General features: G+C 40.7%; 1 protein-coding gene across 2 annotated transcripts in view; it reads right to left on the reverse strand.

Moving 5' to 3' along the window:
• pvrl2l (PVR cell adhesion molecule related 2 like) overlaps nt 1-14,734 on the reverse strand; it is a 361,767-nt gene that overhangs the window by 8,478 nt on the left and 338,555 nt on the right. The window contains exons 7-8 of one of the 2 annotated variants that reach the window (XM_072369839.1): nt 11,454-11,580; nt 3,535-3,592 (exon numbers count right to left, since the gene is read on the reverse strand). In XM_072369839.1, the coding sequence (XP_072225940.1) occupies nt 3,535-3,592; nt 11,454-11,580 (185 nt within the window). Of the gene's footprint in view, nt 1-3,534; nt 3,593-11,453; nt 11,584-14,734 lie in introns of both variants that reach the window. The other variant, XM_072369838.1, reaches the window with a different exon arrangement.

Here is a 14,734-nt window from a genome sequence, read left to right on the forward strand (position 1 = left end):
ACGCTCGGTTTGATGCTCAGCGAGCTGCAGCCATGCGATTGGCTGATTAGCCGTTTGTGTTAACAGGTAATTGAACAGGTGTTCCTGATAAAGTAGCCGGTGAGTGTGTGTACACACACACACACACACACACACACACTTATATAAGAGTGACATTAGCAGCATGTGCCTAGGCGAGGTTTCTTGCTTGCTGATGAAGTTCTGTCATGGCTGAGAACATGAACCATCCCCAGGCTAAAACAGATCATAAAGCAGCATCATTAAAGATTTAGAGTCTATTATTTCTGATTTGTTTTTCTTTCATATTGTTACTGGAAAGCACTTTTGCTTTTAAATGTGCTATATAAATAAAGGGAATGGGAATTCATTGCCACAATGAACAGATCAGGAACAGCTCTTAAGACAAAGTGAGACAAATGTGCCTTTCAGGATGTGTTGGTGTTCATTATTTTTATATCATACATCAAATATTTAATTTTCTCAGTGTCTTTGTGCTTATTCCCATCTTTAGTCTGCACTGCGACCAGTTCCAGTGTCTGACTCCTTGATGATATGTTCTGTTCTGATCCAAATAGCCGGATTAACCTGATATGTTCACAGTTGAGCCCAGCTGCAGTTATAGCACAACTTTAATTGTTCCCTGTGTAGCACGGACAGGGAATCGTTTTACAGATTGAATAAATGACCGACTCCACTACAATAGCTGGCAAGATGCCCTCCTTTCCTTTCCAAGCTCGTTAGTTCTGGTTTGTTCTGGTTGACCCGTTCTGTCACAGAACCAAACAAACGGATTCTACGAAGGCTGAGTTGGACAGCGTTTCATCTGTTCTGCTGTATACTTTACTAAACTTTTACAATAACAAGCATGTTTTCCCCGGTGGTTTTTCTCTGCTGTGACAAACTTCTTCTTCTTCTGTTAATTTTATGGAAACTGTGGAGCATTTGTGGAGCAACTGTCCCCAATCTCACCTCCAAACTAAAGATAATCAGTATGAATTATTCACTTATCTTGTGGAAGACTTGTGTAACTTTGTATCCTACAGCAACAGAAGCCCAGAAGTGTGCATGAATCACTTTTAGCTACATGTGTTATTAATCTGTAATGACCAGACACTATCATAATGGCCAGTGTCTGCTAATGTTTGCCATCTATTAGTAGATGACATTACCAGGCAAGCTGGCTGACTTTCTTGGCTCTTCTCTACCTTTATCATCTTTGTTTCCTGCCAAGTGATGACTCTTGGCAGCTGATCCTGTCATGATCCACTTACACTGCAGCTTGGGAAAAGGTACACAATCACATTTTAAATGAGATTTATCTTTAGAGCAACCTAGGCGTTGTTAAGGCTTTAGCAATTGGTTTTATTGACTATGACAACACCGTTTGCACTGCTGAAGAAACCCATATGGTCAGACATAAAGGGGAACTCTGGTATTTTTAAACCTGGACCTTATTTCTGGCATAAAATACGTTCATCTACTCACCGAGAACAGTTTGGTGAAAGTCGGCGTCCTTCAGAAGATATTTAGATAACTGGAGATCCATATAACGGAGTGAACGGGGCTTAGAGGATGCAGCCTCTAAATAAGGCATTATCTGTCTTTATTTCACCAATACTTTAAGAAGAATGAATGAATGAACGTGTGCTATAGCTCTGTTAGCTCATAGCTGCTGTGTTGTTGTTACTGGCGGCTATCGGGGGGCTTATAGAGGCTTTCTACACACTCGTCTGCTGGGATGATGTCATCGACGCATCGATACTGCAGCACAGCTCATTCACTCCGGTAAGGACGTCCATCTTACTCAAAGTTGTCGTCCACCTCGTCAAAATCTGATAAATATCCTGCCATGTTGCACAAAACTATCAGCAGCAAACTCTGTGTGAAGTTAGCCGACTGTCACAGAGCACGGAGTGAATAAACTGTGCTGCAGGGGGGCGTGTGGATGAAGTGGTCCCAGTAGAGTGCCTGTGTAGAAATCCCTCCGTTAGCTCTCCTATAGCTGCAAGTAGCCACATAACAGCAGCTATGAGCTAACAGAGCTATAGCACACGTTCATTCATTCATTCTTCTTAAAGTATTGGTGAAATAAAGACAGATAATGCCTTATTTAGAGGCTGCATCCTCTAAGCCCCGTTCACTCCGTTATATGGATCTCCAGCTATCTAAATATCTTCCGAAGGACGCCAACTTTCACCAAACTGTTCTCAGTGAGTAGATAAACGAATTTCATGCCAGAAATAAGGTTTAAAAATACCGGAGTTCCCCTTTAAGAGAAGTTTTTTGTCTCGATTCCCCTTTTCTTATTCAAATGTTCTAAATGCATGTCCAAACCCAAGTTTCCATCAGAGAATCTGTCAGAGAACACATTTGCTGTTCTCAGTGAGTAGATGAACGTATTTCATGCCAGAAATAAGGTCCAGGTTTAAAAATACCGGAGTGCCCCTTTAAGGCTTTGGCAGTTGGTTTTATTGACTATGACAACACCGTTTGCCCTGCTGAAGAAGCCCATGTGGTCAGACATTCAGGTCCTGAAACAGCTCCATCTGACCGCTCAGTGGAAGTTGTTTGGAAAAGAAAATTACTTAATTACCAGGTTCAACTTAACCCTTCCTGTGCTATTTTTGCATGCATTCACATTTTTTCCTGTTTGATTAAAGAGCATTGCCAAAATTAGAGGTCACTTTTAGTTTTCAAGCGTTTTAAGCAAACAGTCCATAAACACCTGGCTGCCTGTGATTCTCACCCCACCTGAAACCGTTCAAGCCTGCAGCCTCTAAGATTTCTAATCCACCAAGCGGGGGAGCACAGTGTTATCTCAGTTCATAGAAACGCTGCTCGGAGCTACAAAAATATGAAAACACCGTCGTAAACTGAAATTTTTTCCCTTAACAAGATAACAGAGATGTAGACTTGAAACTTGACTCCCTCCAAATTTGTATTTGCATGATCATGTAGCTTGAAATTTCAATTATAAAGCGACGGCACTGGAGGCACACTGTCTCATTATGTTAAAAAACACTGATAACAACTTTGAAAGTGTTGAAATTTGCCTGCAGACTTGTGATATGACCCAGACTTGCCCTCGAAGACTTAAAGCCTGATTTGAACGTATGAATAGAGCTACAGAGGTAATGCTGCCTTTTGATCATGTGCCACAGATAGTGCTTTGCAGGAAGCCTAATAAACTTCCACTGTTAAGCCCTGTGAGGCATCCCTTTTTGCCACAGCCTTGGACACCTTTTTCACATCTAATCAACATAAATTTACTGAGTTTTAGGCACTTTACATAAGCACAGGACAATGTGATGGAATGATGGAGAAAGGATAACGAACATGGGGAAGAGAGGAGTGCTCTAATGGAGCTCTTTACAAATCAAGCTAATTATTTTGGCATACATAAGCCAACTGAGATCCCCAATCAATAGCCATTAGCCCTATTATGAATGCCCAAACAGACTCAGTGTATGTGTGTGACTGTAAAATAATCGTGGTGACAATAAGGATTGATTTGAAGTCATGCCGTTCGCTCACCATCTCTGTCGAGCTGCCTGCCTTCACAGGAGGAGGGGGCTTGTGCTTCGGCGGGCCCCTGATTGGACAAAAGACAAAAGTAATGCAGTATCGATCTTTGCCTCGTTTTGACATCAGATTTCTTTGTATTTAACAGAGAAACAACTCGGGTTGCTGGGAGAAAAGGACAGACAAGAACAGTCTTGAAATATTGAGCTCTAAAGATGGCCCATTGTGTCGTAAGAGATTCCATTCATCCAAAATTCAGCAATTACTCTAAGAAGAAGAAACATTTTCTGTGCTTTAAAGATTTTCACAATGGATGACAGAGTCAGTCCTGCCACCAGTGGAGAAGTTATTTGTCGGGTTATAGCAGAATAAAAGTGCTTTGGTTTCATTTACTGACAGCCACAGAGGTGGAAATGGTTGGACTGGGCAGCTTGGGAATATATTGAATGCTTTACATTTTTACTCAAAACATCTATTTTTCACCAACTTTAAAACCGTGTTTTCAGAGTGTTGTTGAGGCAGTTTTGGCTAACCTGACAAAGTCAACTAAATGCTTTTATTTAGCACCTTTTTAACCTCGACCAGGCTCTAGAAAGACCAGATCTTCTCATTCATTAGTGAGGCTCTCTCCCTCTCTCTATCTCTCTCTCTATATATATATATATATATATATATATATATATATAATCTTTATTGAACCTGATAAAAACCCATTGAGATCAAGACCTCTTTCACAAGGGCGATCTGGCCAAGAAAGGCAGCAACGCACGTCACGGTCGTCAAAAACAGACAAACAACAAAAACACACAGACAGTAAAAAACCAAAAAAAAAAAACATTTAAAATCTTAAAAAGCAAGAAGATAAGAAAAAAGTCGAAAAGTAAAGTGCAGAAGTTGCAGATACAGCAGCAATTTAAGAACATAGGCTCTGTTTAAAAGATTTCCATCCATCATCTGCTGCTTCTCCGGGGGTCGGGGGGGCAGCAGCTTTAACAGAGAAGCCCAGGCGTCCCTGTCCCCGGCCACTTCCTCCAGCTCCTCCGGGGGGACCCCGAGGCGTTCCCAGGCCAGCCGAGAGACACAGCGTGTCCTGGGTCTTCCCCTGGTCTCCTCCCAGTGGGACGGGCCCAGAATACCTCCCCAGGGAGGCGTTCAGGAGGCATCCTAACCAGATGCCACCTCATCTGACTCCTCTCAATGTGGAGGAGCAGCGGTTCTACTCCGAGCCCCTCCCGGATGACTGAGCTTCTCACCCTATCTGTAAGGTGGAGCCCAGACACCCTGCGGAGGAAACCCATTTCAGCCGCTTGTATTCGCGATCTCGTTCTTTCAGTCTCTTCCCACAGCTCAGGACCACAGGAACGTAGATTGACCAGTAAATCAAGAGCTTCACCTTCTGGCTCAGCTCCTTCTTCACAATGATGGGTCGGTGCAGAGCCTGAAACACAGTGGACGCCGCACCGATCCTCCTGTGAATGGACTGTACTGGTATTGCACTTTTCTAGCCTAACTGACCACTCAAAGTTCTTATGTCTCCCGCTCCATTCGTCCTTCACTCCTGAACAAGACCCCGAGGTCCTTGAACTCCACTTGGGGAAGGATCTCATTCCCGACCCGGAGAGGGCGTTCCACTCTTTCCCGGCTGAGGACCACGGTCTCGGATTTGGAGGCGCTGATTCTCATCCCAGCCGCTTCACACTCGGCTGCGAACCGCCTGACTATACAAACAGAACCACAGCATCCGCAAAAAGCAGAGACCCAATTCTGAGGGGGTCCGATTTGGCGGCCTTGGCTGCGCCTATAAATTCTGTCCATAAAAATTATGACGAAAGGCAGCCCTGATGGAGCCCAACTCTCTCTGGAAACCAAACTCTGACACCGGTCCTACAGAGACCGAACAGCGCCTATGAATGGGTCCAGCACTCCATACCCCTGGAGCACCCCCCAAAAGACTCCCCGAAGGACACGTCCAAGGTTTTTTCTCTCCTGTGTCCCCTATGGGGCTCCGTACTTTTCTTCCTCTTTCACAGAATTTTTCTGGATCCTCTAAAACTTTTCTATCATCCAGCATTTTGGTGAAAATGACAGTTTCTTTGCAATTTTGTTCACAGCTGTTGTTCTTAACATGAACTCTAACACTTCCCAGCACAGACTTTCACAGTCTGCTGTCTTTGAGTTGATCTTTAAATCTTTGACCCTTTTATGTGACACCAGGAGCATAAAAGGAGCATGAATGTGTGGAGTCTGACACTTAAGAGCTTCAGAAGGGGCATCAGGTTCAGTGCGTCCAGACAGGAGATGAATAACGGTCAAACATAAACATCTGGAGAGACACCTTCCTCGGTTAAATGTGTCCGGGAATGGCACACCAGGGATGTATAGATATATCTTTCAGCCCGCCCAGGGTCACCAAACAGGGGAAGGTTTTACCCTACATAAGGGGAGAAGCTTTGGGGCTTCGAGGATCTGTCCAGATTTGATGCATCAACCTGTAATTCTGACCCGGTGGCCAATAAAACACTTGTATGTTATTCCTGTTCCATCGACACATCGGCTGTTTGAAGGCGACCGTCGCTCACGCACCACAGAGACATTCTTTAACAGAGAAACAACCCGGGAGAGGAGACAGAAATGAAAAGTCTTGAAATATCGAGCTCTAAAGATGTCCCATTGTGTTGTAATTCAATAGAGATTTTATTCATACAAACTTCAATCACTGCAAGAAAAAGAAACATTTTCTGCGGCTTAAAGAAATTCACACTTAATGACAGAATCAGTCTTGCGTCCAGAGGAGAAGTTATTTGTCGGGGAAAAGAATAAAACTGCTTTGCTTCCACATACCAAGGAGCCCGGAGGTGGAAATGGTTGGACTTTCCAACGCATTTATGAAGCCATACATATGTATGCTTCTCTTTTATAAACAAACACACACACAACCAGACTTTCCACCCCATCTTTAGCCAGTAATGTGTGTTGGGACTCTTCCAGGTAATCATTTGCTCTCATGGTCATACGCCATTGTTGTTATTGTGTAACTCCGTCGCTGTGTCTGAGCTGCTGGGTCGCAGAGAGGGAGTGTTGCTTGCTTGAGCCATTTTTAGGAACAAAAATAGTTTTTGTTGGGAAAAATACATGCTGAAGTAGCTTTAACAGTTGATTTTGTCCATTTAATACAACAACAGATATATAAATATGTATAAAAATACAGTTTATGATGGCGACTGACCACAAATCACAGCTACATGTCCAAAGATGAACAGAAAGTAATGATTAGCTTATCATTTTAACCTGAGATTTCATGGGAATTAGCACAAAGTAAACACAAAATGATTTTAAAAAGTTGTTTGAGGGGAAACATGATGCTGGAAGAGTTGATTTAAGCCAAAAATGCAAATGAACAATACAGAAAAAACAGAAAACATGTATTTTCTACATTCACCACACACAAAATTGCCTGCTGAGAAAGCGAAATCATCATAGATAAGTCATTATATAGTCATTATAAAGGAAAAAGCATCTTTATAGGTATATTATGCATGTTTCATGTCAAAAACCTCAAAATGTGCCATTTTTAGGAACAAAAATTGTTTTTGTTGGGAAAAAATACATGCTGAAGTAGCTTTAACAGTTGATTTTGTCCATTTAATACAACAACAGATGTATATATATATATGTATAAAAATACAGTTTATGATGGCGACTGACCACAAATCACAGCTACATGTCCAAATATGAACAGAAAGTAATGATTAGCTTATCATTTTAACCTTAGATTGCATGGGAATTAGCACAAAGTGAACACAAAATGATTTTAAAAAGTTGTTTGAGGGGAAACATGATGCTGGAAGAGTTGATTAAAGCCAAAAATGCAAATGAACAATACCGAAAAAACGGAAAACATGTATTTTCTACATTCACCACACACAAAATTGCCTGCTGAGAAAGCGAAATCATCATAGACAAGTCATTATAAAGTCATTATAAAGGAAAAAGCATCTTTATAGGTATATTATGCATGTTTCATGTCAAAAACTTCAAAATGTGCCATTTTTAGGAACAAAAATGGTTTTTGTTGGGAAAAATATATGTTGAAGTAGCTTTAACAGTTGATTTTGTCCATTTAATACAACAACAGATGTATATATATATGTAAAAACACAGTTTATGATGGCGACTGACCACAAATCACAGCTACATGTCCAAAGATGAACAGAAAGTAATGATTAGCTTATCATTTTAACCTGAGACTTCATGGGAATTAGCACAAATTGAACACAAAATGATTTTAAAAAGTTGTTTGAGGGGAAACATGATGCTGGAAGAGTTGATTAAAGCCAAAAATGCAAATAAACAATACAGAAAAAAACAGAAAACATGTATTTTCTACATTCACCACACACAAAATTGCCTGCTGAGAAAGCGAAATCATCATAGATAAGTCATTATATAGTCATTATAAAGGAAAAAGCATCTTTATAGGTATATTATGCATGTTTCATGTCAAAAACTTCAAAATGTGCCATTTTTAGGAACAAAAATAGTTTTTGTTGGGAGAAATACATGCTGAAGTAGCTTTAACAGTTGATTTTGTCCATTTAATACAACAACAGATATATATATATATGTATAAAAATACAGTTTATGATGGCGACTGACCACAAATCACAGCTACATGTCCAAAGATGAACAGAAAGTAATGATTAGCTTATCATTTTAACCTTAGATTTCATGGGAATTAGCACAAAGTGAACACAAAATGATTTAAAAAAGTTGTTGGCTGTTTTTATGGGGGGGCTCCACTAGTTGTCCCTGTCTCTGTTGGTGTTTTTTCCCTTTTGCAGGGAGTAACCGGGGGCTCACAACCCGCCGCTTCTGCTTCTTCTGCTTCTTCCCCCCCCCCACACCTTGGATTGACTTGGTTAGACCAGGTTATGGGGCGGCTGCTGTTTTGCATGCATACGCTACGCCATTGACAACTGACTTCCACGTTTCTTTACTTTCGTTAACTTTGAGAATAACATTTATTCTGGTATTTGAAAAACCCTCGTCTGTCTCCCATCATTGTTGCAGCCTGAGAGCCGGTCTGTGACAACACAAAAGCACCTAAATATCCACGATGAAAGCAACAATTTTACCGAAATGTGTCGCTGAGACACTCGTCTGTGAGGCAGCAAATATAATCAGTTTCATGTTGTCGTTGGTCCCAGAACTGGAACAAAAGCTGCTTGGTCCAGAGCGAACGACCTTGAAGAGGTCAAAAAGAAATGGTTGAATTAAACGAGAGGCAGGAGATGGTGGATTGTCACATATTACAGCATTTCTCCCACAGCTCAAGGATACCAGCCTTATGAAAACGTAGGCATGAGCACATCTGTAATCTGGTGATGTGTCAGTATTTGTTTGTTCTTCCACATCAGAGCAGCCGTCCCTATAGAGGACAATTACTTTTTAACACCTGCCTAAATTAGCATTTATTATAAAAACTACTGATAAAACACAAAATCTGTGAAATCGTCTGTGCTAATTAATATATTTACCGTTTTCACTTCCCCTCTTAAATGTTTCTAAAAGTATGTGTGAGCATATCACCACACATTTGCCTTTATAATGACTTATCTATGATGATTTTGCTTTCTCAGCAGGCAATTTTGTGTGTGGTGAATGTAGAAAATACATGTTTTCTGTTTTTTCTGTATTGTTCATTTGCATTTTTGGCTTAAATCAACTCTTCCAGCATCATGTTTCCCCTCAAACAACTTTTTTAAATCATTTTGTGTTTACTTTGTGCTAATTCCCATGAAATCTAAGGTTAAAATGATAAGCTAATCATTACTTTCTGTTCATCTTTGGACATGTAGCTGTGATTTGTGGTCAGTCGCCATCATAAACTGTATTTTTATACATATTCATATATCTGTTATTGTATTAAATGGACAAAGTTAACTGTTAAAGCTACTTCAGCATGTATTTTTCCCAACAAAAACTATTTTTGTTCCTAAAAATGGCTAATTTTGAAGTTTTTGACATGAAACATGCATAATATACCTATAAAGATGCTTTTTTCTTTATAATTACTATATAATGACTTATCTATGATGATTTCGCTTTCTCAGCAGGCAATTTTGTGTGTGGTGAATGTAGAAAATACATGTTTTCTGTTTTTTCTGTATTGTTCATTTGCATTTTTGGCTTTAATCAACTCTTCCAGCATCATGTTTCCCCTCAAACAACTTTTTAAAATCATTTTGTGTTTACTTTGTGCTAATTCCCATGAAATCTAAGGTTAAAATGATAAGCAAATCATTACTTTCTGTTCATAAACTGTATTTTTATACATCTGTTGTTGTATTAAATGGACAAAATCAACTGTTAAAGCTACTTCAACATGTATTTTTCCCAACAAAAACTATTTTTGTTCCTAAAAATGGCTAATTTTGAAGTTTTTGACATGAAACATGCATAATATACCTATAAAGATGCTTTTTCCTTTATAATCACTATATAATGACTTATCTATGATGATTTCGCTTTCTCAGCAGGCAATTTTGTGTGTGGTGAATGTAGAAAATACATGTTTTCTGTTTTTTCTGTATTGTTCATTTGCATTTTTGGCTTAAATCAACTCTTCCAGCATCATGTTTCCCCTCAAACAACTTTTTAAAATCATTTTGTGTTCACTTTGTGCTAATTCCCATGGAATCTAAGGTTAAAATGATAAGCTAATCATTACTTTCTGTTCATAAACTGTATTTTTATACATCTGTTGTTGTATTAAATGGACAAAATCAACTGTTAAAGCTACTTCAACATGTATTTTTCCCAACAAAAACTATTTTTGTTCCTAAAAATGGCACATTTTGAAGTTTTTGACATGAAACATGCATAATATACCTATAAAGATGCTTTTTCCTTTATAATTACTATATAATGACTTATCTATGATGATTTCGCTTTCTCAGCAGGCAATTTTGTGTGTGGTGAATGTAGAAAATACATGTTTTCTGTTTTTTCTGTATTGTTCATTTGCATTTTTGGCTTAAATCAACTCTTCCAGCATCATGTTTCCCCTCAAACAACTTTTTAAAATCATTTTGTGTTCACTTTGTGCTAATTCCCATGAAATCTAAGGTTAAAATGATAAGCTAATCATTACTTTCTGTTCATAAACTGTATTTTTATCTATATGTTGTTGTATTAAATGGACAAAATCAACTGTTAAAGCTACTTCAGCATGTATTTCTCCCAACAAAAACAATTTTTGTTCCTAAAAATGGCACATTTTGAAGTTTTTGACATGAAACATGCATAATATACCTATAAAGATGCTAATACGACCTGGTCATTTGGCCGGGCCGAACCCCTGCTAGAACCCAGCTAACCGATCCTCGAAGTTTAATCTGTTCCCAACAGCTCATACAGAATAGCTGCTGATCCCCAACCTGCATCTCCATCGGTTTGCATCCTTCAGGCTTTTATTTGTAACATATGGGCAATCTGACTGTAATTCTCTGAGACTGGAGGTGACGACCACTGAGGTTCCCCCACTCGTCACGGGTCTTTTGCACATAAAGAACTTCTGGACTCTGGCGGGGATTTAAAGCAAAATGAAAGCTGATCCGATGGAGGCACATTTATTTACAGTAAGCCCTGATCACCTACATTAAGCCTCATTGTGGAAGACTGCATCTGAGACCTGGAGCTAAAGGCTGGAAGGTTTAATAAATATGAATTCCCTGCTGCAGCACAGGGGGGGTGAATAGGCTCCTGAAAACGGCCCCAGACTTTAGGTCAGGACTTGTCACCAAGCTGTTGGATCCTCTGATGACATGAAATAAGTTTTAATGAGCCTCGGTCCCTGAGGGGCAGATTAATTTAGCTCTGCAGGTTAAACAAACGATGAAGAAGATGCGAAATTGCTAATGAAGACTTACTCTCCGTCCCTGTGCAGCTTGAGGAAGAGGAAGATGAGGCCGATGATGAGGCCGACGAAGATGAGAGCGCCGAGGACACTTCCTACTATGACACCTGTTGATGAGCCTTGGATGAGTTTTCGTTCTTCTTCTTTTATGAGAGAGAAGAAAGGAAGAGAGGGAGAGAAAAGAGACAAATGAATATTATTTTAATGATGCTGACTCGTCGCCTCCGTGCTGCACGTGTTCTGCTGCTGAGGAAAGTAAAAAACGGCGACGACGCAACAGTCACAAAACATCTGAGGTACGCCAGGAAGACCCGACTGAATCCCACTCTGACCCGACTGAATCCCACTCTGACCCGACTGAATCCCACCCTGGACATTTCCCTTCAACGAAGAGGCTGTTTCTGACTTCCAGAGGGCGGCGAGGCCTCCGAGCTGACTGTGAAAGCCTCTCATTAGAGTGCGCTCTCATTTGAAAGAGGAAAAAACAGCCTGACAGCGGCTGCACGCAGCGTTCCCGCTGCACAATCATCAACTATCCCAGGGAGCCCGGCAGCAGCAACAAAGGGAGGGTGGAAAGGTGTTCGCAGGTTCTTTAGTTTCCTTTTAATGAAATAAATTCTTTTATCACTGTCACTGAAGTAGACCCGCACTCCTGCGTCTGAATCACTGATGATAAAAGGATAATTACCCGTATGATTCCCCCTCATTTAGCATGTATTTAGCTGATGCTCGTGCATCTCCATGTGCGTAAAATCTTCCCGCTAATAGACACCAAAGCTCTGCAGCCGCTGCGGATGCATTAGGTCGAATCCTCCCTCAAATCGTGCCGGAATGTGATTAAATTGAATTACAATGGCTTCACGTTTCCAAAGAGATTCCTCATCCTTCTGCACGCTGTGAAGCCGCCGGCCTCAAGCAATAAAGGCTCATTTCACCCAAAAATAACACGTTTTTCTGTGAAGTGCAGGCCTGCTAAAATGGTTAAATCCGTGGAGCATCTATTTTAGGTTTAAAGCTTTGAGCTTTACATGGAGATTTCAAAAGCAAACAAAAATACAGCACATGCACAGCTACGTATAAGTCTTATGATTAATTAACTGTTTAATAAGAAGCCTCCTTCTATCTAACCTTCAACAGGCAGAAACTTATGGTGGTTGTAACTTCATACAGCCTGAAAATGACTTTCTCATCTTTATCACTCCAGTCAAAAGCAGGGGAAATAATCTCCTCTCCTGATTCATCCAATTGCTTATCTTTTCCAAATAAATTAACTTACTCAGAAGGAAAACATACTAAACTGTGACAGAGTGCTTACCTGCGCATTATAACTTCTTCCAGTTTGAATAAATCTTGAATAACACACACAGACTGACTCTCATCCCCTTATCTGACAATGAACATATCCTGCGGGATACATACACTGCAAAAAGCCGCTTTTCTTCACCAGCATATTGAAACAAGTGTATATATATATATATATATATATATATATATATATATATATATATAATATTAATTCGTGTTTAAAATAAGGCAAACAGCCAGCATGCCCTTCAGCACCTTCAGTGTTTCATTCTGTCTGAGCTCATATTTACTCTGACTGACCAGAAGGTGGCATCCTGCATCAATCTTAAGATACCGATAGAGAGACAGACAGACGGATACAAGGAGAGACAGACAGACAGACAGACTGATACAAGGAGAGACAGACAGACGGATGGATGGATGGATAGATAGACAGACAGACAGACAGACTGATACAAGGAGAGACAGACAGATGGATACAAGGAGAGACAGACAGACAGACAGACTGATACAAGGAGAGACAGACAGACGGATGGATGGATGGATAGATAGACAGACAGACAGACAGACTGATACAAGGAGAGACAGACAGACGGATGGATGGATGGATAGATAGACAGACAGACAGACAGACTGATACAAGGAGAGACAGACAGACGGATGGATGGATGGATGGATAGATAGACAGACAGACAGACAGACAGACAGACACAGATGGATACAAGGAGAGATAGACAGACGGATAGAAGGACAGACAGACAGACATATGGATGGATAGACAGGCAGACAGACGGATGGATCGATGGATGGACAGACAGACAGATGATTGGATGGATGGATAGAGAGACAGACAGACAGACGGATGGACAGACAGACAGACGGATGGATGGATAGAGAGACAAACAGACAGACAGACGGATACAAGGAGAGACAGACAGATAGACATATGGATGGATGGATAGAGAGACATATGGATGGATGGATAGAGAGACAGACAGGCAGACAGACAGACGGATGGATCGATGGATGGACAGACAGACAGACAGATGGATGGATGGATAGAGAGACGGATGGATGGATAGAGACAGACAGACAGACAGACGGACGGATGGATGGATAGAGAGACAGACAGACAGACAGACAGACAGACGGATGGACAGACAGACAGACAGACAGATGGATGGATGGATAGATAGACAGATGCCCGTCGCTGCAGAACAGCTCATTCACTCCGGTAAGAACGTCCATCTTACTCAAAGTCGTCGTTCAGGTTGTCAAAATCTGATAAATATCCTGCCATGTTGCACAAAACTATCAGCAGCAAACTCTGTGTGAAGTTAGCCGACTGTCACAGAGCACGGAGTGAATAAGCTGTGCTGCAGGGGGGCGTGTCGATGACGTCATCCCAGTGTGTAGAAAGCCTCTATAAGCCCCCTCGATAGCCGCCAATAACAACAACACAGCAGCTATGAGCTAACAGAGCTATAGCACACGTTCATTCATTCATTCTTCTTAAAGTATTGGTGAAATAAAGACAGATAATGCCTTATTTAGAGGCTGCATCCTCTAAGCCCCGTTCACTCCGTTATATGGATCTCCAGTTATCTAAATATCTTCTGAAGGACGCCGACTTTCACCAAACTGTTCTCAGTGAGCAGATGAACGTATTTCATGCCAGAAATAAGGTTTAAAAATACCGGAGTTCCCCTTTAAGAGAAGTTTTTTGTCTCGATTCCCCTTTTCTTATTCAAATGTTCTAAATGCACGTCCAAAACAGCGATGGAAACCCAAGTTTCCATCAGAGAGTCTGTCAGAGAACACATTTGCACCTCCCAAAAGAGACAGACGGAAAACTTCAAACATCATCCTTGTCAAACAGACCCATTGTTTTCATGAGCAGCGTGAATACTGCCAGAAAAATAAGGCGAATGCATGAAATTTGATTAAACAGCTGAATGTCATCCAAAAATTCTTCAAATCTAACTGATT

Source organism: Leuresthes tenuis, unplaced genomic scaffold, assembly GCF_036924035.1.
Source record: "Leuresthes tenuis unplaced genomic scaffold, fLeuTen1.0.hap1 SCAF_18, whole genome shotgun sequence".
In the NCBI taxonomy this organism is placed as follows: Eukaryota; Metazoa; Chordata; class Actinopteri; order Atheriniformes; family Atherinopsidae; genus Leuresthes; species Leuresthes tenuis.